At 47.7% G+C, this 23,126-nt stretch overlaps 2 protein-coding genes across 2 annotated transcripts in view; one reads left to right on the top strand and one right to left on the bottom strand.

The window, feature by feature from the left end:
- The window catches only part of Bcorl1 (BCL6 corepressor like 1), a 66,729-nt gene extending 53,013 nt beyond the window's left edge, over positions 1 to 13,716 (top strand). Inside the window, exons 13-15 of the mRNA XM_026413822.1 lie at positions 6,874 to 6,951; positions 8,027 to 8,180; positions 12,614 to 13,716. Of these exons, the coding sequence (XP_026269607.1) occupies positions 6,874 to 6,951; positions 8,027 to 8,180; positions 12,614 to 12,896 (515 nt within the window). The 3' untranslated portion in view covers positions 12,897 to 13,716. The remainder of the gene's footprint in view (positions 1 to 6,873; positions 6,952 to 8,026; positions 8,181 to 12,613) is intronic.
- A 6,537-nt stretch (positions 13,717 to 20,253) lies between these two features.
- The window catches only part of Elf4 (E74 like ETS transcription factor 4), a 38,836-nt gene continuing 35,963 nt past the window's right edge, over positions 20,254 to 23,126 (bottom strand). The window contains exon 9 of the mRNA XM_026413823.2: positions 20,254 to 22,667. Coding sequence (XP_026269608.1) covers positions 21,863 to 22,667 — 805 coding nt within the window. The 3' untranslated portion in view covers positions 20,254 to 21,862. The remainder of the gene's footprint in view (positions 22,668 to 23,126) is intronic.

Raw genomic sequence — 23,126 nt, 5'->3', positions numbered from 1 at the left:
GGTAGCAGCTGTTAGTCTGCAGGTAGATAGCTTTACTGAGTTGGGCAGGGGGAAGAGGGGAAAGGTGGAACCTAGCTTATATATGTTCAGTAGGAGTCTCATTAGATTTGACGTTGTAATACAGAACCCCACCTCTTAGTGACATCATAGCTTTGACACTTGGCTGTTACTTCAGGCTGCCTGAGTAACAGTGCTGCTGAAAATTTTATCTCTGAACCTGGTTAGAGACTTCAGTGTTTGCAGTAGAAACTCTTGGACCAGGAACCAACTAACCTAAGACCTCTCACCCCTCTCTTACCTGGACTTTGGATCTACTTATTCCCAAACCCCGGCCCCAAACCCTACCTGCCAGAGATATAATTCTGGGTTCCCAATCATGGCCTATTTGTCTATTAAACAGAGGTTAACTCAGTGAACCTGAGCTGAAGTTTCTGATGAAAGGAAAAACAGGTGGGGTGCACTGCCTTCAGACTGGTGGAAGCTGGGGATTAAAGCAAGGGTGATGGAAGACTGCTGATGGAAATTTTGACTTCTGCCTAGCCCCCCCCCTCCCAGTTAACTGGCCTGAACCTTGGAATCTAGACCTCAGTCCTCCCAGCCTGACTGAACCTCAGCCCGGGAGGCAAGGGGGCTGCCTTTTCCATTTTTCTTCCCCCTAGCTCTGGCTCCTCAAACCTCTGTTCTTAAGGGATAGAGCAACTTCTGGATTTCCATTCAGCCGTTTGTCCTGGGTCAGTGATAACCATCATTCCCTTTAGTCACTAGGGATGTGCTCTTTGTGGCCCCTCTTACATGCATTCTCTCTCAGATATACATGTGTTATCTGTACTCCACTGGATTCCCAGGAAAATGGGGCACAGATGAACATCCTGAACATCTCAATATGATAAAGGCAGTGTGAAACTCTTTCATAAACTGGCCAATGCAGGGGCCTCTCCAGGCTAGAAACCTCCCTGAGGGTCTCAGGACTCTTTGGGTCTAAGTAAAGCTATCTCTGACCACCTTAGAAAGCAGGGGAACTCTTTTTTTCTAAACCCCCCCCCAAAGAGTTTGAATGTTGAGACCATTTTAAATACTTTTTAGGTACTTAAAAAAATTAGAAATAAACATCTTTCCCACTCATTTTTTGCTGTACTAGAAGCTTGAACCTAGGGCCTTGAACCCAGGGCTGGGCAAGTACTCTACCCACTGAGCTATATCCCCAACCCTTCTTTCCCCCTCTTCCTCTTACTGTCAACTCATACCAACTCCTAATCAGTCTTTTGACATCTCCTTAAATTAACTCAAATGCCCGTTCATGTTGCAAAATCCAGAGAAGAATTTTGTTTTTTGCTGGGGGAACAGTACCAGGGATTTAACCCTGAGGTGTTTTCACAGAGCTACATCCTCTACCCTTTTTAATTTGAGGCAGGATCTCTCTGAGTGGCTGAGGCTGGCCTTGAACTTGTGATCCTCCTGCATCAGCCTCCCAGGCCTGAGATTACAAGCATGGGTCACCATGCCTGACTGGGAAGTCTTTTCTTAAAACTGGTACTTCTACCCTATTCAGGCTGAGCACCTTCTTTCAAATGTTAACAACATTTCTCAATTCATAGGCATGAGGTGGCTTAATAATGGAGGTCAGGAGCTATGCAGGTTTAGAGATTAGGTCACCACTTCTCCATGCAAAGACCAAGCTCTATTAGCCTGTTAGGAAAAGTTCTAGCAAGTCAGGTTAGGACCTCAGCCCCAGGGAGGCAAGCACTGGCAGGAGTCAGCAGACTTCCCCGAGGAAGGGTGGGGGAACTTGGCCCCAAAGGCTATTTGGTAGAGAGAAGGTGAAAGGACAACACTCAGTGGCTTTTTTAAAATATCAGGTAAAATTCACCTAATGTGACCTTTTAAAGTGAATAATTCAGTAGCATTTAGGACATCATGATGTTGTGCAACCAACATCAGGGGCTCTTTCAATGCTTTGATCTGAGTATTTTTCGCTTTCTTTTTTCATCTCTGGACTCCTCCCCACCAGTTCTCCAGAAACCACTGAAGTAACTGGATAGTGACTGCAGGAAGCAGTAGGTTGGAGGTTAGGGAAGCATTCCTTCCCTGCCCCCCCCACCTGGATACATTTTCATGGACTTTGTTGTTGTTGTTTTCACCTTGCCTATCTGGCTGAGGTATTTTTGAGGTATTTTAGAAACTATTTTGTTTGGGGGGATTTTTTTTCTTTTCATTCCCAAGTGTTTGCCTGACCAGACTTTATAGATTATCATCATTCTCCTCCCCGAAATGGAGGTCTCACTGGACAAAAATGAAGGTGAATCCCTGTAGGGCACAAAGGGCTCTATTTTCTGCTAGTGGTCAAGGGGGCCCAAGCATCAGAGTCATGCCTCCTGTACAGCTTCCCTTGCTTTGTGCAAGGGCCCTGTTCTGAAAGACTTGTCTGTGACTTAAATCTTCTATGTATGCAGCAGAATGTCACTATTTACAGGCATCCTGTAATGAATCCTTTCATAAAGTAGAAGATGCTGGTAATTCATCTGGGTTGTAAATGTGGATTTTCTTATATTGGGTTGATTTGAGGTGAGGCTCATTTACTGTGAGATCATGAAGGACCAAATGGCACTCCCTCCCTGTCCCATTCATATATTGAGCACCTATTAGATTTTAGGTGCTGTGCTGGGTACTAGAAGCCAGACAGTAAACACTATCTACCTAATTTTTGGGCTTGGACTATCAAGCTGTCCAAACCCCCCAAGAGGCCTTTGGAAGGCTTCCCCCATGAACCAAATTACAGGCAGGCCTGTGACTGATTTACCTTTGACCCTTTGAAGAAAAGAGTAATATCCAAGCGAGCAGAAGGAAAACAGACATGTTTTTTTCCTCCTCTGTGAGAAGGAACGTTGGAGTCAGAGAGAGTTGCCACAACTTGGTCAGGGCATCCAAGGCAGTGCCAGGACTGCTTTTCCTTCCACTGATGGAAGGGTTAGCAACTTACCACTTGAGGTCACTGAATCACAGGGTTTTGTTTTTCTTTCTAGAGACCTCTGCCGTATGACCCCATGTTGAAGACGGCTTGCTTTTTGTTTTTTCAATCCTTTCATGTCCCTCAGCTGGTGACTTAGCTGGTAGAGAAGGGGAGGGGTTTATGGAACCCTAGGAAACAGAGAAACTCTGCAGGCTGCTGTTCACATGGAGGTGAGAGGGTCTACTCTTGGAATGAAGCTCTGAGGGTGCTTTAAAAAAAAAAAGCACATCGAGGTAAAACTCCTTGTAATGTGAAATTAATGATTTAAGTGAACAATCCAGTAGTATTTACTGCATTTAATATATTTTGCCACCACTACCTCTATCTAGTTCCGAAACATTTTTGTTACCCCCAAATGAAGCCCTGTACCCATGAAGTAGTTGCTTTCATTTCCCCTTCCTACCCACCCCTAGCAACCATTAATCTGCTCTCTGTCTCTACAGATTTACCTTTTCTAGAAATTTTGTTATGAATGGAATCATACAATCTGGGGCTTCTATGTCTGGGTTCTTTCTTGAGTACACTGATTTCAAGGTCTCTTCGTGTGTTAGCATGTCTCAGTCCTTTATTCTTTTTATGCTGAGTAATGTTTCACTGCGTGTATATATTCCATTGTGCTTTTCCCTTTATGTACTGGTGGACTTTTCGGCAGTGTACACCTTATTTTTTTTTGGTACTAGGGATTGAACCCAGGGGCATTTAACCACTGAGCCACATCCCCAGCCTTTTTTTGTATTTTATTTACAGACAGGGTCTCAGTGAGTTGCTTAGGGCCTTTTAAGTTTCTGAGGCTGACTTTGAACTTGTGATCCTCCTGCTCCAACCTTCCGAGTGGCTGGGATTATAAGTGTGCACCACCGTGCCCTGCTAGTGTGCACCTTTTTTTTTAACTATTGTCAACAGTGCTGCTATGATCATGCAGATACAAGTATGTGTTTTACTATCCATTTTCCATATTTTTTGATTATATACATAGGAGAGGGGGACTGCTGGGCCCAGGGAACTTTTTCAAGGAAAGGATAAGAGGAAAGGACTGAAAGTTGTGCTTTGCAGTAGGAATAGGGAGGATCAAGGAAAAGGAAGTTCACTTCATTCTGATTGTATGTGAACATCTATGGAACGCGTATTGAAGCTGCACCTTTGAGCAGGTCCTGGAGCTCCTCCTGTGTGCCACTCATAGACCTGTTCCATCTTTGCTCGGGCCAGTTAACTTTTGTCTGTCTCAGAAGGGCAGGTTCACCTGCACATGACAAAGATTTGCAGGCAGTGCAGAGAATTAGAGGAATGTGCCGGGGGCTCTGAAGATAGTCCCTAGAGAGGAGCCCCAGGAATGTGGTGAGCTTGGGCTGCTCTGATGGAATCCTTGTGTGACCTCTTGTGGGAGGAGGGGGCAACCAGCAGGAGTGCATCTGTTTTGGCATGCTGGTTGAGCAAGCACTTTATAGCCTCACCTTATAGTGATTCCCCCCATATTAAGCTCTTATGTGCCAGGAACTGGGCTTAGGTACAGTTTGGGTAATAATGAACAAGACCAATAGACACCCTCTCTTTTTGAGACTTACATTTTCATTCCTTTATCTTCCATGACACCAAGCACAGGGCTAGGCCCAGAGTAGACTCCTACCTACCTGACAGATGCTTCTGGAAGAAACTGCTTCCAATTCTCAAGTGACACAGAGTGAAGAGCACAGAAGCTGACAGTGCAACCTCCAAGTTTTTTCCTGAAACACCAAAGATCTAATGTTCATGATTGAAGGTTTACCACTCTGGTTGCTCAACCACTGCTTTGAAAGTTTCTCTCTGGATGCCCTCCTACTGGAGGAACCCCTTTGTTTCTTAGAAGATGCCTAAAAATGGGTAGCAGTTAATAGGATGCTAAGATGACCCAGAAGGAAGGTGCATCTGGTGGTGGAGGTGCTTTCTGTGGGGGGAAATGAGTTCCATTCCTTTAAGAATGGTTGCCAACTTCCTCCTGAGATTTGGTTTGCAGGTGACGCCCTCACCTCACCTGTGCCCTTTGGACTCTCTCCTGTCCTGTTGCCCAGGTGTTGCTTGAGGGCTGGTGGCAACTACATATAGCTAAATCAGCTTGCCAGTTGTATTGGTTGCCATATTGATAACTGTGGGGCCATGCATCCACAGATGGCACAGTTGAATTTGTCATAAAAGCTGCGGGCCTGCTTTTTGTTCAGGTGGAACCAAGAGGTGAAACAATTCCACTAGTTGGTGCCTAACCAGGAAACAAGGAGGTTACTAAGAGTGACCTGCGTCTGTCTTTAGAGCCTGGAAACAAAAGTGGTTTTAAAAGTTTTTATTGTGGTAAAATACACATAACATAACATTTACTGTTTTAGTCATTTTAAAGTATAAAATCGAGTGACAGTAAACACACTCATGATGTTGTACAATCATCACCACTATCTAGTTTCAGAAAATTTTCATTATTCCAAAGGGAAACCCCATCCCCATTAGCAGTCACTGCCCATCTGCCCCTTTCCCCAGTCCCTGGCAACCACCAAACTGCTTTCTATCTCTATGGATTTGCCTATCCTGAACATGTCGTATAAGCAGAATCTTATAAATGTGGCCTTTGTGACTGACTTCTTTTACTTATTATCATGTTTTCAAGGTTCATCCAGGTCATAGCATGTATGGATTTTTTTTTTGTTCCTGTATGAGTTTTCTTTTCTTTTATTTCATGTAGCACCCATCAATACTTATTCCTTTTATGGCTAAATACTGTTCCACTGTATGAATATACTCCATTTTGTTTATCCATCCAGTGGATGGCCATTTGAGCTGCTTCCAAACCTTTTTTTCTTTCCTTTCCTTTTTTTTTTTTTTGGTATTGGGGATTGAACCCCTCAAACTTGGAATCCTCCTCTCTCAGCTTCCCATCTACCTTTTTCTATTATGAGTAGAGCTCTTATGAACATTTGTGGATAAGTTTTTGTTTGAATACCTGTTTTCTTTTTTTTTTTTGTGTGTGTGTGTGTGTGTGTGTGTGTTGCCGGGGATTGGACCCAGGGCCTTGTGCATGCAAAGCAAGCACTCTGCCAACTGAGCTATATCCCCAGCCTGAATACCTGTTTGTAATTCTTTTGGGTGTATATACTTATGAGTGGAAGCAAAAGGTGTTTTTGAGGATAAATATCGTCTTTTCTCCCATGTATTTCAAAGACAAAAACAGAAGGAATTATGCTCATCTTACTTTTTTATTATTTTTGGAGCTGGCTATGGAACGCAGGGCCTCTCACATGCTAAGCATACGCTTTACTACTGAGTTCTACCCACAGCCACTTACTTTAAAGTGGAGACATCCTGATTGGATATGTTAACATTGGAACCAGCAGGGAAGGAAAATCCTGGGATTGCTGTAGGATTCTGCCTGCAGAGGAATGACCTATACCATTTGAAGCAGGGGTCCCAAAACTACATGCCTTCAGGCTGATGTGTAAAAGAGGGAAGAGGCTGGGTGGGGACTGGAGCCCGCACATGTCGCAGCTCCCTCCAGCCAACTGTTGACATGCAGGAATGTGGATGCAGTGTTGCCAGATCCTCTCAATTTTTTTCCACAAAAATTAGAAATCCATATTTTTAATGGAAATTCCCAGTTTTAAGGTGTTAGGGGTTGCATTTTAAATACTAGGCCAAATCTCAGGTGGCCAGTGGGTTAGATTGGGGTCCTGGCTGCTGGTTTGCAATCTCTGATTGGGAACAAGAAGCAGATTGCTGTCTGGTCACTCCTGCCTCTCTTGTGATCCTTCCTTCCTTCCCATTTCCCCAACCCCATATTCATGGACATTCCTCGAGTTGCCTTCTCCAGCCTGTCCTCCTTGTCTCACGGCCTTCTCTTCTTTCATCAGATCACCTCTCAGATCTTCAGGGCCGGGCAGAAGGTGATCCTGGTGTATCCTGGGATTTTTACAGCAGTTCTGTGTTGGGTAAGCTTTAGGTGGAAAGAATTCTACCCTCATCTATGGATCAGAGACGTGGGACTTGGTTTGGGTTTCACTGATTCTTTTCAAAGATGGGAATTGCCATATGGAGGTCCTTCCTCACCTGTTAGTACCTTACAGTCCATTTCAATCCAGACCACAATCCCTCCACCACTAGACCATGACCTCATTTGCCGGAATGAGAAGATGTGAAACTCATCTGGACAAAGCCATCCTTCCTTGGCCCTCTACTACTCCCCACCCTGAGTACTTTAAAAATTCTCTCTTCCAAGGTCCCTTTCTCCTCCCTTGCTTTGTCTTAACTCTCCCAGAAGCCACCCCCCACACCTTGTGAGCCTCGACACTTTTTTTGGTATTACTCAACAGGGACCCAAATCCTCATCTGGCAGCTATCATTCCCTCCCTCCCCTCCCCTGATGATGCACTCTAGTTTTTGAGATAGCTGCTGTCTTCTGAGCCTTAGCCTTCTGGCTCAAGCTTTCCTCTCTTGGAAGATCAGCACATCTTTGTGGTGGTCATTTAGCATTTGCCTATTGGGCCAGGGGCTGAAGATTAAGGGAACTGACTATCTCTAAGCTTGAGAGAAGCTGGGCAGGAGAAGATTGGGATGGAATTCAATCAGCCACACCCAAACATGTGGCTGGAAAGGGAACCATCTGAGCCCCCAGGCTTTAGGGATCAGGCAGTAAAGCAGCTTGGGAAAGCTGCAGCCAGAGAAGAGCAGGTGTTTTTAGCCTGCCCTTGACTGTGGATAGCATCTTCAGGCCTCAATCTCCAACAGCTGGGCAGCTCATCCTTCATATCACCTTGCCTTTTCCAATCAGCAGGTGGAGGAATATATTGAATCTCTGCCACAAAATACTTTTTTGGGGGAATAGAACTTTCACGTGCTCTCCCAAGAATGTGAGCCATGGGTTCAATAAACCTTGATCCCAGCCAGGGATCTGTGGCCTTGTCGTTTATCTCCTAATCATCCCCTTTATGCCTCTTTGACTGGCTTTTTTTGTCTTTGGTTTCGTACGTATAGCCAAGTTCTAATTCCCATGTACTCTCCATACAGAGCAAAAAGACGGATTTGCCTGTGACCTCCTGCATAATCCTCCTGGGAGTGCTGATCAAGAGGGAGATGATTTGGAAGAGGATGATTTCATGTTTGAGCTCTCAGACAAGCCTCTTCTCCCTTGCTACAACCTCCAAGTGTCAGTGTCCCGCGGGTAAGTGTCTGAGAGATCTGTAGGGACCAAGTGCCAGGATCCTGGCAACCTCTAGCCTGCCTCTCAGGGAAGGTGGAACTCTCCAGAAGGAGATGAGGACCTGGCAAATGAGCAGTGGAGTGTAGGCAAGATAACATGTGACAAGTGCCCACATGTACCTCTAGCCCATGTTGAACATAACTTTTATTCAAACTGGAGTACGTGGACCTCTCGGTCTATAGTAGGTCCATCAACTGTGTGAATCTCCAGAACCCCAAATCTGGATTTACTCCCTGAAGCCTTTGGATACTGTTCTGTGTATAAGAGATAATCTGTAGGACTGATGAACTATTAGAATCCCTGGAACATTCTTGTGGTTTCTGGGGACAGCCAGACAGAATATTTGCAATTGAGATTCTTGGAAAAGTGGGGACATATGGTTGCCATAGCTGTGGAGCCACTAGGGTCTTTAAGCAATCCACAACCTGGTTTCCCATAGCCTTAATGTGGGCAAGGTGATGGCATCAATGCTGCCAGCTCAGATGACTGTGTGTCTGATAATAGAGTACCCATGTTCTGAGACTGTAGCATACCTGACAAAATTGACTCTTTATTTGATGATTCAAAAGGGAGCTCAACCTGCAGGGCTGTGGTTCTCCTTGGGCTTCCCAGCATATCAGTGTGTGAAAGTGCTGGTTGGGAGAATGGGAATGTGGGATCCGTTGCCCCCGTGTTCCTAGCCTGCATCATGAAGTAGTCTCCGATTACCTTGGCAAACAATTTTAAGGATAATTTTCCTTGATATCTGTTTTTCAAATATCAGACCCATTTTTTTTTGAGACAGGGTCTCACAAAGTTGCCAAGGCCTGTCTCAAACTTGTGATCTTCTTGCCTGAGCCTCCCAAGTAGCTGGGATTACAGGCGTGCACCACCTTGCCCAGATCAATCAGACCCTATTTGAAAAAAACAAAACAAAACAGCAAACTAGTGTGACATGAACAGGTCAGGGAGCCGGATGGATGATGGGTTAGAAATGTGTGAAGTAAGCTTCTCCGTTTATGAGGCTCACTAGACCCTGGTTTCTTTGCATCCCTTCCCCCATAGCCTGATAAGAATAAAAATAGCCTATATGATGGCACTAGTAGGGATCGGGTTTCAGAGGCTTTTGGTCCTTATTCTTCTGAGCAGAAGCTGATCCCTGAGGGTGGGGCGGGGCCTCTGGGATATAGTATTGCACAGTGAATTAATTCCTCCAGAGTGTTCAGCACCTCCTTCTCTGAAACAGGATCTTGGACTACAGGCAGTAAAAGGACCAGGGTAATCTGCTTTAGGGGTGGACAGAAAATGGGCAATCGAGGGCTGCATGCTGCTCCGAGAGCTAGGCAGCAGGCGTGTTGTCAGCTGAGAGCTGGCTGTGGGCAAGGCTGCCTTCCTGACGTGACATCCCCCTGTGCTTGCTCTAAAACTGCCCTTCCCCCATAGCTGTAGCACAACATGGACAGTTCAAGTCTTTAAAAAGTCGGGGGAAGGGGCTGGGTGCCATGGCACACACCTGTAATCCCAGCTGCTCATGAGGGCTGAGGCAGGAAGATCACAAGTTTGAGACCCGTCTCAGCAACTTGGTGGAACTCTGTCTCAAAATAAAAATGTAAGAAGCTTAGAAATGTAGCTGAGTGGTGGAACACTTGCCTAGTATTCATGAGGCCCTGGGTTCAATCCCCAGCACTACAAAAATAAATAAGTAAAGAATTGGGAGGTAGGAGCTGGGGATGTGGCTCAAGCGGTAGCGCGCTCACCTGGCATGCGTGCGGCCCGGGTTCGATCCTCAGCACCACATACAAAGATGTTGTGTCCACCAAAAACTAAAAAATAAATATTAAAATTCTAAAAAAAAAAAAAAAGAATTGGGGGGTACTCTGAAGCTCTGTGGGTTCAGAAGTGCCTTCTGAATTATCAGACTAGATTCTGATTACCAGCAAGTTCTGGAAGGTTTTCCCCATTTTTTGAGAAAGATGAGCCAAGTGTACGATGTCTGTAGTTCCTTTCTCAACCTACAACACTCCATTCCCTAATCACATGCAATGACAAGCGTTTGCTGTCATTTGGAAGAAATGTTGCGTTTTAGGGATAAGGATTGTGGATCTGGGTAGATATTTTAAGATATACAAAACATTCAATTTCATAAACATGTCTTAAGCAGCTGCACCAGTTCAAACCTTGAGGACCAGAACACAGCTCTGGGCTTCAAAGAATCCAGTCTAGTGTAGTAGACAGACAAGTATATAATTAACTCTAATAATAAAGACCAAATGTTCTAAGCAGTTTTATTATTGTATAAAGCTCAAACAGTTCAGAAGGGTGTCAAGTGAAAACAAAAGTTCCAATCCACCATGAGCTTCTATTCCTGGACCCCAGAGGGGACCACAGTAATGTTGCTTTTGTAGCCTTTCTGCAGTGGGCTCTATTGGAAGTTGTTCTTTTTTCTGTACTGGATGTAGAATCCAGTATCTGGAATTGCCCCCTCAGGGGGCTCATTGGGCTTTCCACAGGCAGCATCTTGTGTCTGCTAGGTGCTCCCCTGTACCCTTGAGCTACATCCCCAGCCCTTTTTATTTTTAAATTTTGAGACAGGGTCTCACTAAGTTGCTTAGGGCCTTATTGAGGTGCTGAGGCTGGCTTTGAACTTGCGATCCTACCTCAGCCTCCTGAGCCACTGGGACTAGAGGTGTGTGCCACCATGCTTGGCTTAGAAGTATTCTAATAGAAGTGTGAACCAAGTGCCTTGAGAACCATGGAAGATGGGATGAGCGCTCAGTTAGATTGGGGAAAGATTTCACAGGTGATAGGCCATCAAAACTGGTCCAGAAAGGAGAGAAAGGCACAGGGCATGACATGAGCAAAAGAACTGAGAACACAAATTCAGGAAGTTCAGAAAGCAGGGATAGATATCAGGTGGCTGGCACTTGGGGGGGGGGGATACAGTGTGGGGAGGGTTTAGGGGTGGAGATTAGGCTGAAGAGGTTGAATGGGGTCATCTTTGGAAGGTCTTATTTAATATTATGCTAAAGAATTAGGAGTATTGTCCTGGAGGCACTGGAGATCCACTGAAAGCTATTCCAGGGAGAAACTGGGTATAGTGGTACATGCCTGTAATCACAGTGACTTCAGAGGCAAGGCAGGAGGATTGCAAGTTCAAAGCCAGCCTCAGCAACTTAGAGACCCTCTCTCAATTTTTTTTAAAATGTAAAAGGGCTTGCAATGTAACTCATTGGTAAAGCAGCCCTGGATTCAGTCCCCAGTAGTAGGGAGAAAAAAAGGAAGGAAGCTAGGAAGCTGTTCAGGGAGTGAAGGGTCAAAAAAAATTTTTAATATTAAGTTGCATTTTTTAAAGTTATTTTCCATATATTTATTTTATTTTTATGTGGTGCTGAGGATCAAACCCAGTGCTTCATGCATGCTAGGCGAGTGCTCTACCTCTGAGCCACAGCCCCAGCCCCAAGATTTTTTTTTTAAGAAAAAAACTAATTGTAACAAGAGGATCCAGTGAGGGTGGGAAGGGTACAGAAGAATGACTCTTGGCAAAGGGAAACCTATTAGGAGCCGGTGCAGTATAGCCCAGGCCAGAGGTGGCAAGTGCTGGAGCTGGGACAGTGGACTGGCTAGGAGGGAAAGCCAGGTAAACTGGGACTACAAAATGAGGATGTAGTGTTTCTTCCTGGTTTGGTCAGTGTAAGCATTTGGCCTGTGACTGGCCTCTTAGCACCCCTCCCAGCTGTCCCCAGGCTGCAGCCCAGTCGGGTGTGCTCAGCAAAGGCAGACTGGCTGTAATGTGAGCCCCAGGCCTGCAGAAAAGACGGTGCTGCCTGCCGCTGGAGAAAAAACTTGTCTAATGCATTCCAGAGCCAAAGAGAAATGCCTTTTGGATTACCCGCAGTTTAGGCCTTTCTCCACGGCTCCCCCTGTGCTAGGGAAGATCTTGGAGAACAAGAAGGCAGAGGAAGCAGGAGTGAGAACAGGAAAGGGAAACCAGCCAGGGTTGGCAGGGGTAGGGGGCCAGGGAAGGAGTGGTCTCAGCACATGGTAAACCCCAGGTCACAGGACCACAGGTCACAGGAGTGCAAGCTAAGCCCTGGGGAAGCCTGCTGAGGTTTCAGCTCTCCAAGGCCCATGTCCCTCCTGCTCCCTCTTTTTGGAAGAGCTCAGTCATTGGGGAAGTGTTCAGATGAAAGCTGGGCCAGGCAGTTTCGGGGACAAGAGAAAATATTTGTCTCAGCCTCACCCAAAGAGCCCCTGGTTTAGTGGGAAGTAGCCAGACTGACAGACTTGGGAGAATGAGGAGCTAGGTTTGCCCCCTCGGGGGCTCATTGGGCTTTCCACAGGCAGCATCTCGTGTCTTCTAGGTGCTCCCCTGCACCCCGAGCCTCCTTCCCTGACTCCTGTCCTTGCCTTTTTAGGCCCTGCAACTGGTTCCTCTTTACGGATGTCCTGAAGCGGCTGAAGCTCTCTTCTAGAATCTTTCAGGCCCGGTTCCCGCACTTTGAAATCACCACCCTGCCCAAGGCCGAGTTCTACCGGCAGGTGGCCTCGAGTCAGCTGCTTACCCCTGAGGAGAGGCCTGGTGGCTTGGACGACAGATCTCCCCCAGGCTCATCTGAGACTGTGGAGCTAGTGCCCTATGAGCCCGAGCTGCTTCGGCTCCTAGGGTCTGAGGTGGAATTCCAGTCTTGGAACAGTTGACGGGGAAAACAGCCCCTCCCTGTTCTTTCTCCTTCAAGTTCACCCTTCCCTCACCTCCCATTTCTTCCCCCCACCGAGCACCAGACTGCAGAATGAGGCAATAATACGGACCAACAAGAAGCCGCCTTATCAATGCCAGCATTAGTGACTGGATTTTTTTGTTTTTTGGTTACATTAGTTCTCATCTCCCTGTCATCGTCATTGTTGTTGTGGTTGGTGATGAGGGTGGAAAGTTGAACTCCACGTCTGAAGATGGGAGGTCCCTGGGGGTGGTGGGAAGTGGTGCCGGGGTGCCTTGGACTGGCCTCCTTGTACATGACCAAGACCAAATGTGGGCCTGGATGGCTGCGGCCTGTCCAAAGGAGAAATCAGAAAAGCCCAAATCTGAGCACCCCCCTCCGTCCCCCTGTGTTCTTCTGTCTTCCATAGTATTTATTTTATTAGTATTTAATTTGTATTGTTTCATTGGTTTCTGATAAGTCTGTATCACTGTGACGATTTGAGACAACTTGTTGTATTGAGGGACTTTCTTTACCTCCTTTCTCTTTCTTTATATCCTTTCTCTTTCTTTCTTGATAAGCTTTGGGGCTGCTCCCTCCCTCTAAGAGTGATTCCCAGGTTGCTTTTCCCCACTGGGGAGGGGGCTGGGTTGGGGGACATCAACTTGTGATTAAGGAAGCTGGCTGCTGCTGCCCAGAGCTGGGGGGCTGGGGGTAAATCCCTAGACTTTGGTGCTCCCCCTCCCCCTGCCAGTTTTTCTCCTCCCATCTTGAGATTCCTGTTTACTGGGGAGAGAATTGTAGGGTGAGGGGTTCATTTGAATTACTCTAATAAAGGGGAGTTAAGGGGTCTGAGGGGTGAGGGTACCCTCTTCTCGCTTTCTTCACAGCTCCCCTCAGAGTGCACAATATGGGTTTGTTCTTGCATCTTTTCCCCTGTACCCCCACCTACACCACCCCATCCTGGCCTCCCCCTCTCAAGATACTGAGCCTCTTATCTCCCAGCCCTCACCCCCTACCTCTACCCCTTCCTAGACTTGCAGCACCCCTTTCTGCTCCCTCCTCTGCCATTCTCCTTTGGATTTTGTAGAGGGCTATGGGACTGACTGCCAGATGTGAAATCAGGCATCAGCTGCTCCCTAGGCAAGGGCAGGAGACCAATCTCCAGCCCAGACTCCACTCCCATTTGGAGCCCTGGGCTGCACATGTGGCCCCACCAGGCCTCCTGTCTGGCCTTGGGGCCCCTGGGCCTCCAGTGCTGGATCTGTTCAGGGAGAAAGAGGGAAGAGTTTGGGTTGCTTCCCTGTCCCCGCCCCCTCTGTGGTGTTGTCTTTCCCACTCTTGTTCTTATTTTTCTACCAATTGCTATTTTTCCGAACAATCCTTGTAGAGAGTATGTACCATCCAAAGGCAGAAGGGCCTTGCTATGGCTGGCTCTGGTTGGAGATGGTACAGTTTTATTGTACAGGTGCTAAACAACAACAACAAAAGAAGAAAATAGAAAAAAAAAGAAAAAAAAAAGAAAAAGAAAAAAAAAAGCCAGTTTGAGGATGGGACAATCTGTTCTCTGGAGGCTCCTGACCCATTCGGGAGCATTGGTGGTTATTTTCTTTGTATTGTGTTTGTTCTTTGTTCCTGGGGGAATTTCTGGGCCCCCTTTCTGTAGGACTGCTCCCCAGCCCCACCACCCTGCCCAGTTGGTTTTGAACAGTTGTTCTCCCTTTTTAAAAAACAAACAAAAAAAAAACCACAAAAATATATATATATAAATATATATATATATAAAGTTGAGGGGTTTTGGATTTTAATTTTTTGTTTGTTGGGATTCATGGTATTGTGTGATTTATTTTGTTTTATGTTTGCCTTTACTTTTTTGCATTTGGGTGTGTATTCTGGCTGCTCTTTATGTTTCATTTTAAACAAAACTGGCTATGGAGTCAAAAACACTTGCATACTGAAAAATCTGTGTCAGGGCCTCTGTCTCCTTTCTCTCTTTACTCTTCTTCCCTTTGAGGCTTTTCAGGGGTTAAGATGGGCATCTAGATTCAGTAAATGGGGAAATCCTGGATCCTCTTTATTGTGGTCCCCAGGGGTGTAGAGGGTGAAGGCAACGTGCACTGGCTCATGAACATTTGGGTCACTGGGTCGTGATCAGAAAAGAAAAGGCAGGAGCAAGTCCCAGGGGCTGGGCTGGTGGGGAAAACAGTATCTGGCTTACCTTGCATTGGTCTGGGAGGCTGTGCCTGGGCATTGTGTTTGCTACGGGAGTATCAGGATGGAGGGGAAGAGCCATCTTTTTATTAGTGGTGGGGAATGATCCTCCCTATAAAAAGTCACCTGCCTGCTGACTCTCCTTCCAGCTCTGGACCACCCACCTGGCTGCACATCTGATCACACTGCCCTGTCCTTTTGGTCAGTGCCTCCCCTGCACCCTGCAGTGTTGGCCTTTTACAGTTCTGGTTTCTAGCTACCCAGATACTCTGAAGGCATGGTTGATTTTACAATTTCTCCTCCCACTTTTTTTTTTTTTTTGTGTGTGGGGGGGATATACTGGAAATTGAACCCATGGGCGCTCTACCACTGAGCTACATCATGGATTTTATTTTGAGACATGGTCTCGCTAAGTTGCCTAGGCTGGCCTCAAACTTGAAATCTTCCCAAGTTGCTGGTATTGCAGGTGTGCACCACCACACCCAACTCTCCTTGTTTCTGAAAAATGGGTAAAAAAATATGATTTGTTCACTGCAGGCTTTAGAATATGTGGTTACAGTTTGAGGGGGATGTTGGAGAGGCCTGAGCTGAGCCTTTTAAGCTACATTTCTACTTTATTCAAGTATCCTGTAGGCATCACCCCTCCCGTGAAGTCTTTCCCAGCCACTCTCACCCCCTTTTAAGCTCTTGCTGTGGCTCCAGTAGGCTGTGGCTGCAGTTAACAGGTAAGGAGATCTGTGTGTCTGGTCTGGTTCAGCCATAACCAGGAGTGAACTGTGAGCTGCTCTCCTTGCTCAAGCCTCAGAAGCTTTCTTTGACAGGGTCATTCTGCTCAGATAGAGGGGCATCATCCTTTTTGAGCCACAGCATTAATCTTCCTCATAGACCTTCCCTACCCATTTTCTGATCCTATGATCTTCCCAAAGAACCCCATAGTGATTCTGATTTCAGGTCCATCCTCTGGAACTTGTGGCTAAGCAGTGAGACATGTCAGTAGATCATAGAAGCCACGATGCTTAAGTGTAAAGATTCAATTAGGCCCAGAATGCTATGGGAGCTCAAAGGGATGGGCTAAGGGGATGGGGGTGGCTGGGAAAGACTTTCTGGGAGAGGTGATGCCTAATGGACACTTGAATATTCAAGTAGAAAAGTAGGCATTAGAGGTGGCAGGGGAGAATGTTTGAACTGGGGACAATCTGAACAAAGACATCGAGACTAAGAAAGGAAGGGAGTTAAAGTGGAACTAAACAGTTTTGTTTTCATACTTTACCTTCCACCTAGAGTTCTACTGCCCTTCTCTGCCAGGTTGTAATGATCAAGGCAGGAGATATACACGTCTCCATAGGTGACTTCTTATTAAATGGTCTCCTAATCCTTCCACTGTGGTGTGGGAAAGAGTACCACTACTTACTACCAAGGCCCACTGTGACTGAGGACCTAATCTTCCCAGCCCTTCATTTCTCCATCTGTCAAATGGTACTCTCCCGACCTCCAGACCAATGAGAATCATACTGAGGACAAAACAGGGCTGTTTAGCTGAAGTTAGTTCCTCTTCAGAGTCAAGGTCACAAGCCTACAGTTTAATGATGATCTTACCAGAATGTTCCTCTTGAGGGTTGGGAGGCCCTGAAGTCTGTATTCCTAGAGGACAATATCCAGATCACTGTATGATGTGGGGTAGTGGAGGGATGAATTGGGCAGTACATCCCTGCCTCTTCCATACTCTAATAACCGGGAAATCTGTTAGGTATTAAGTGTCCGGTCTTGACATGTTTTAGGAAGGGTGGGATCTGCCCAAGGGCATCCTGCATCGCTACTAGTGGGGCACGCAAAATGCACGGGCCTAGGAACCCAGCAATGGGGTCGCCCGGGGCTCCACGTATTCCCGTGGAGGTGGGGTTTCCACCACAGAGGGGGCTGGTCACCCCAGCGTCGGGACTCTGGGTGCGGACTCCTCATTTTGGCGCCGGCCCTTCCGGAGCCTGGACTCGCGCCGCAGGCGGTCAGAGCCCTCCGCGGGCAAATGGATGTCATGGGCGCCTCGATCTCTCTCAGATTTCAAGGTAGAAAGCAGTGATGCGTGAAAAGTGTAGTTAAAAGCAGTCTGGGGCAGGGAGTAGAACAGACGCGGGGCCCTGAAGAGGGGACGGTGGAGAAGGCCGAGGGCTCGCTCCAGTGGTCCCAGAGCCTGCGGCGGGCAGCGCGGGAGGCCAGGCTCTCCGCGTGCTCACTTGCTGGTCCGCAAGGCCGGGGGGCGGGGGGCGGGACCAGAGCACGACTGGCCAATAGGGGGAAGGCAGTCAATGGACTGCTAAATTCCCCTCGGAAAGTAGAGGGGACAGAGGCGGAAGGGAAAGTTCGAAGCTCCGGAGCAATGGAGCCTTCAGCAGGAATTGCCCAGGGATAGTTGGGGGCGCGGGAACACAGGCGAGGTACGGGAAGGCGCAGGCCGCGGCCGCCTCCTCGAAGAGCGGTAGGCCCCGCCCTGACCGCCCCTCCTTCCTGAGCGCCACTGGGCAGCCCGCCCGCTGTTGCCAGCTCGACAGCGCCACCTGCTGGACATCGGCCCCACGTCCGGGCGCCAGGGCCTAGGCTCTGGGACCCCGGGACGCAAAAGTTGGCTCACCATAGACCTGGGCAGGGGGAGCTTTGGTGCCAGAGCCTCTTTCAGACTACTTGATGGGGTCAGGAGGCTTGTGGCCGTCAGAATAAGTGTCCCGTCTTGTCCACCGGGGCCCTGCATTTCCACCACTCAGTCCCACCCAGGCATGAGGAAATAATAGTGAGGCAGTCCCTGGAAAGAGACAGTGGTAAAGGGCAGTTCAAGAGCCTATGGCACTGGGTGATAGGCAGCAAGGCATAGCTGAGAACAGCTCTGAACTACTGTGGACCTTGTTGTGCATGGGATAGCTACAGATGTTGACAAATGAAATAGATGCCTGCAGGGTTATATGATGGGTCAACATGCTGCCATATCTCCTGAGTATGGGTTATCCTTCTGTCTCCTCTTGCTTGCCATAGTATAGGGCAGAAGTCACCATAATTGGAATCAGGACTCATCCATCCTTTCAATAAACATTTATTGAGCACCTACTGTGTGCCAGGCACTGTGCTAGGCGCTGGGGGATACATCAGTGACTAACACACAGTCCCTGTCCTTGAGGAGCTCACAGTCTATTGGAGGGGAAACATACATAATAAACACATAATTAAAGAACTACATTGTGCTATGTGCTACAATAAGAGGTATATACAAAGTGCTGTGGGAGCAAGGACTAAGTGGTGACACATCAGCTGCTGGGAGGTGAGGATCATTGCTTGACTCCTGACTCCCTTAAACCATTGCAAAGTCAGGGATGTTGTTGTCCCATGACTGGTTAAGTGTCATTTGACTGTTTAAAAAGAACCTCTCTCCTGAGGTTCTCCTCTAGCCCTTTCCCATAACTATACCAGCACAGATTAGTTTATCAGATTAGCTGTTTTAACACTTTAAGTAGGAAAGAAACTGGACAGGGAAGTTTCTTTAGGGGAAAAGGACTTTCAAAGTAGTAACAAGTCTTGGGTGTTTAGATGGGGGTGTGGTGGGGGTACCATGAGGGCACTGAGCCAGGGAGGGCAGGCCCTGGGCAGTGGAGCACCTGGGGTGAGTGCCTGTGCAGTGGGAAGGTCAGAGGTAACCTACCTCAAAACTTTGGTCCCCATCTCCCACCAGCTCTATCAGTAACCATTTGTTGATGCTTATCTGCTTTGTAGTGTGCCTTGTTCTATGTGTGCTACAGTTTGCCTATCAGGGAATACACTGAATGGGAAGACTAAATAGAATCAGGTCATTGAAGCTTTAAGTAACAGTTTGTGATTGTAATAGAGGAGCTGTCACAGGCTGTTCATGATCAGTTGCCTAAAGAGTGGCAAATGCAATGAGTTTTTAAAAAAAGAACTCAATGATAGGCTGGTCTGGGGAGGTGGCTTCCATGAAATTAAGTCTTGAAGACAGACATGTTGGTACTAGGGGATAGGAAGAGCATTTGGATTAAGCAGAACCCAGTAAAGGAAAAGCATGGAGTTGGGAAATTTTGAATGGAGGGATGTTCAAAGACCAACAGATCAATCCACTGGGGCAGAGGAAGGAGCAGTGTAAGTGGACTGGGAAAGTTAGATAGAACCAGATGGTGAAGGGCCAAGGACTTGGGGCTTTGCCCCAAGGTGGGGCTGACACCAGACTTAAAATCCCTCTGGAGTTCCTTCTCTGAGCTCTCCAAGTACTCCCACTTTCTTCCCACAGGACCTCTGGACTACCTCATGAATTAGCAACTAGAGGTTTAATGCTGGGCATCTAGAAAGGATTAGGGACATATTTTAAGTATCACCACTACCTGTGAACCAGGAGGAGTCACTGAAGGTTTTTTAGTGGGGAAATGATAGGATTGGTGTCCTGATAGATGGGAGGTGGTTAGACAGGTCACACTGAGTAGGGGGAACTCTGGGTAGTATGAGCCAGACTGGAGGCTCTGGGAATGTGAAAGGAAGGCAGGCCAGATTTGAGAGGCATTGCAAACCTTCCGGACTTCAGGAGCCAGGATGGGGACAGCGTCAAGTGAAGACAGCCATCAGATAGCTCTGAAATTTGAAGCTTAGAAAGTCATGACATTGGCAAGTCACGATGGCCTTCTGCTTGATTTTGTGTGTGGAAAGAATTTAAAGTTCCACATTTGATAGAGGAGTTGACAGATATTTGGGGGAGAAACATTCAGCATATCCCTAGACATGTGAGCCAGGGTCTCAGGAGAAAAAGCAGGCACTGGAGTTCTAGATTTAATTCTCACCCGGAAGAGCCAGGCCATGAGAATGACGAGACCCTTGGGGAACACCCACATTTGAAGTGTCAGATAAGGAGCCAGCACAGGCATGGAGAAAGGATGTTGGGGGAAGGAGAGCCCAGCTACTGTGACGAGAACTGTGGAGAAGATATTTGATTTCACTATAGGGTACTGAAGACCTTCAGGTGACATGTTTCTATGGAGTAGAGCAGGAGTGGGCAGGTAGAAGCCACATTTCAGTCAGGGGCAGGATCACCCCTAATCCATGCTATGCCTTTGTGCAATTTTTTTTTAAACAATAACCCTTTCTTAAAATGCTTACTATCAACCATCAGGAAATTGTCCATAATAAGCTGATTTTATTAGAAAAAGGCACTTCAATGCCAACTGCTAGAAACATAGTAAATGCACTTGCATGGCCACCTCCCTGGGGAAGAAGCGAGTGGGAGAGAATAAGGACGGGAAAGAGAGAAAAGAGCAGCCAGGGGAGGTAGTTAGATCAAGTGGGTGGTTTTGTGCCGAGGACGGAGCAAAAGTCCTGAGGCACTGATTCACATTAACCAAATTCACCAGAGTTGCTTCCAGGCATTTCTTAGTTTTGCCCCCAAACTTGGCAGGAGTGGTGAGCGGATTCAAAGAAAGAAGGGAAGGGCACCCAAGCCTCAGAAAGAGAAAGGGAGCCATGTGGAGATAACTCATGCCTGCTGACTCCTGTCTTCTCAGTGAAGAAGGAATCAGCATTAGGTGCAAAAAGTTGGAAATGAAGAGCAGTAGCCCACCGGAGAAGGTCTGTGGTAGGCATTGTGGGAGTGGGCTGGCACACCTCTGAGGTGAGAGGGCAGGACAGGCAGCAGAGACTGCAGAGCAGGCACTACACAGCACACGCCCACAGGCAGGAATGGAGGCAGGCCCAGGCTGGGCTGTCTACTGACTAGCCCCAGCAATGCCTGACAGCTAGAAAAATCTCAGGGTCAAAAGTAACATAGAAGGAGCCAAGGATGGGGCACCTAGAGCGGTGTGCCAGAGGAGGCTGTTGTCTGGTGGAGGGATGGTGTTACACCAACAGCTCAAGTCCTGGGCACAAACATTCAACCAACCCAGTCCGCAAGTTTGCGACCTGCCAGCATCGATGACTTCGGCAGGCAATGTGGCAAACTCTAGGAAAAGAGTCTGGGTCTAGCCTGTGGGGGTCACATCCAGTGCTGAGTTCTCTTCTCTTTCTTCATTTGTTGTCCAATCCCACTCAGCCTTCTTGTCCCCTAGGCATGTGTCTTCTGCAACACACAGACCCACTGAAGCTCTCCTACCTGGACCCATCCCAGCTCTGTGACATCTCTCCAGGTTTGGGGGACCCAACCAGTACCCTATAGTCTCAGAGCAACCAAATCTTGGCTTGAACAGGTTATTACAAAATGCTTTTCCTTTAAAAAAAATCCTCATCTCTGTGGTTGACCCATGGAGGAACACACCACCCCTTGAAGACCTCACAGCTACACCCCCATCTTCCCCCCAAAACGGAAGATACAGAACCCCAAGTACACACAAATACATACAGAGATATTCACATACGGGATAGTAAATTCCCTGCATAGGGAATGTAGACAGTGAGATGCAGTCAGGCCAGACTCTTCTCACAAACCCCCCATGCCCTGGCCCCAAATTTCTCCCTGGCTCAGGGGGTTTCCCTCTATCACCAAGTCAGCCCAATATCCTGCCAAGAGCATATCCCCTAGTGCTCCTGAAGGCCATGGTCTGCTGCCAGGAATGCTTGCTCAAAGTGAGCATAGCTTGGCCATGGTGATGCCAGGTAGGGCCGGGGGACTGGGGATCAGGTGTAATGAATCCCACTGAAACGTAAGGGCAAGGACACTACTTAAGTCAGTCTGTGTGAAAATGCTGCTCAGCTTCACCTGATGGGTCACACTGGTGATGCCTTCCTTTACATGTCATGGGGCTCCATCTTAATGAGGGAGGTGGGGTTGAATGGGGAGAAGGAGGCTGGGGTTGGGGATCTAGTCAGCAGGTTCCCAGATGTGGTCACACTAGGCTCAGCCATAAACAGGGACCCTGAGCCTGAGGAGAGCTCAAGTTCAGCCACAGGGGTCAGCCCAACAGTGGGGCGGCTGGGGGAAGAGAAAGTCTGGTTTCCCATAAGGCTCGAATTGTGGGAACCCCTTGAAACCACCTGGGTTGGAAGTGGCTGAAGATGAGCCTGATCTCTCAGAAGCTCCCTCAGGGTCTCTTCAGGAACCAGCAGCCCCTCCATGGGAGCCCCAGTCACCATGCCCTGTACATATGAGGAGGACCTCAGTGGCCCCTCCTTGACCCCAGGGGCTGCTGTGGTGCTAGAAGTCCTGATGAAGGCAGCAATGACAGTCCCAGGGGGCTGAGAGCTGGGCCCCGCTGGTCCAGCACCTGTGGCCGAGGGTGGTGCTGGGTTGGTTGAACGATTGGCCCCAGCCAGCAGTTGGGGGAGGCTACTAAGAATCAGGGGGGTCCCTGGTGCTGCCACCTGGTTCTCTTGGAAACTGGTGTTCAGGGGGAAGGAGGCCTGCAAAGTGAAGGTGTCTTTCAACGTTGACACAGGAGGAACACTCTGGAGAACGAGCTGAGTGGAAGCAGTAGTACTGGCAGGAGACCCATTGGTCAGCACTGTGGTCAACGGGATGGTCTGCAGGGTCACGGCTGAGCCTGACCCCACAGGGGCCACTCCTAGGTGGATGTTGCTGGGCACTGAAGAAGTACTGAGAAGAGACAGAAAATAAAGTTTGTTAAAGCAGGAGGTACCCTGCCACCAGCTACGAAGGAGGGCACAAGAGGGACAGAGTGGCAGGCATTTTGCACATGTGTTGTTGCTCTAGCTAACATTTATTGAGTACTTAGTTCAGGTCAGAGGTCATTCTAAATGATTGGCATGTGGCATTTTTCTCAAGCCTCAAAACAGCCCATGAACTAAGAAGAATCTGATTTTACAGCTTGAGGAAACTGAGACCCAGACAGGTCATGCAACTTGCCCCAATACTACATAGCTGGGATTTGCATCTAGAAGTTGTAGCCCCATAGACCACTCTACTGCTCCTCCCCGTGCCTTTTTTTTTTTTTTTTTTTTTTGCAGTACTGGGGATTGAACACAGGGGTGCTCTACCACTGAGCTACATACCCAGCCCCCTTTTTAAAAATTTGAGACAGGGTCTCACTAAGTT

Source organism: Urocitellus parryii, chromosome X, assembly GCF_045843805.1.
Source record: "Urocitellus parryii isolate mUroPar1 chromosome X, mUroPar1.hap1, whole genome shotgun sequence".
Lineage (NCBI taxonomy): Eukaryota > Metazoa > Chordata > Mammalia > Rodentia > Sciuridae > Urocitellus > Urocitellus parryii.
Note: the sequence above shows the minus strand (reverse complement) of the source record. Positions and strands in the feature narration are given on the sequence as shown.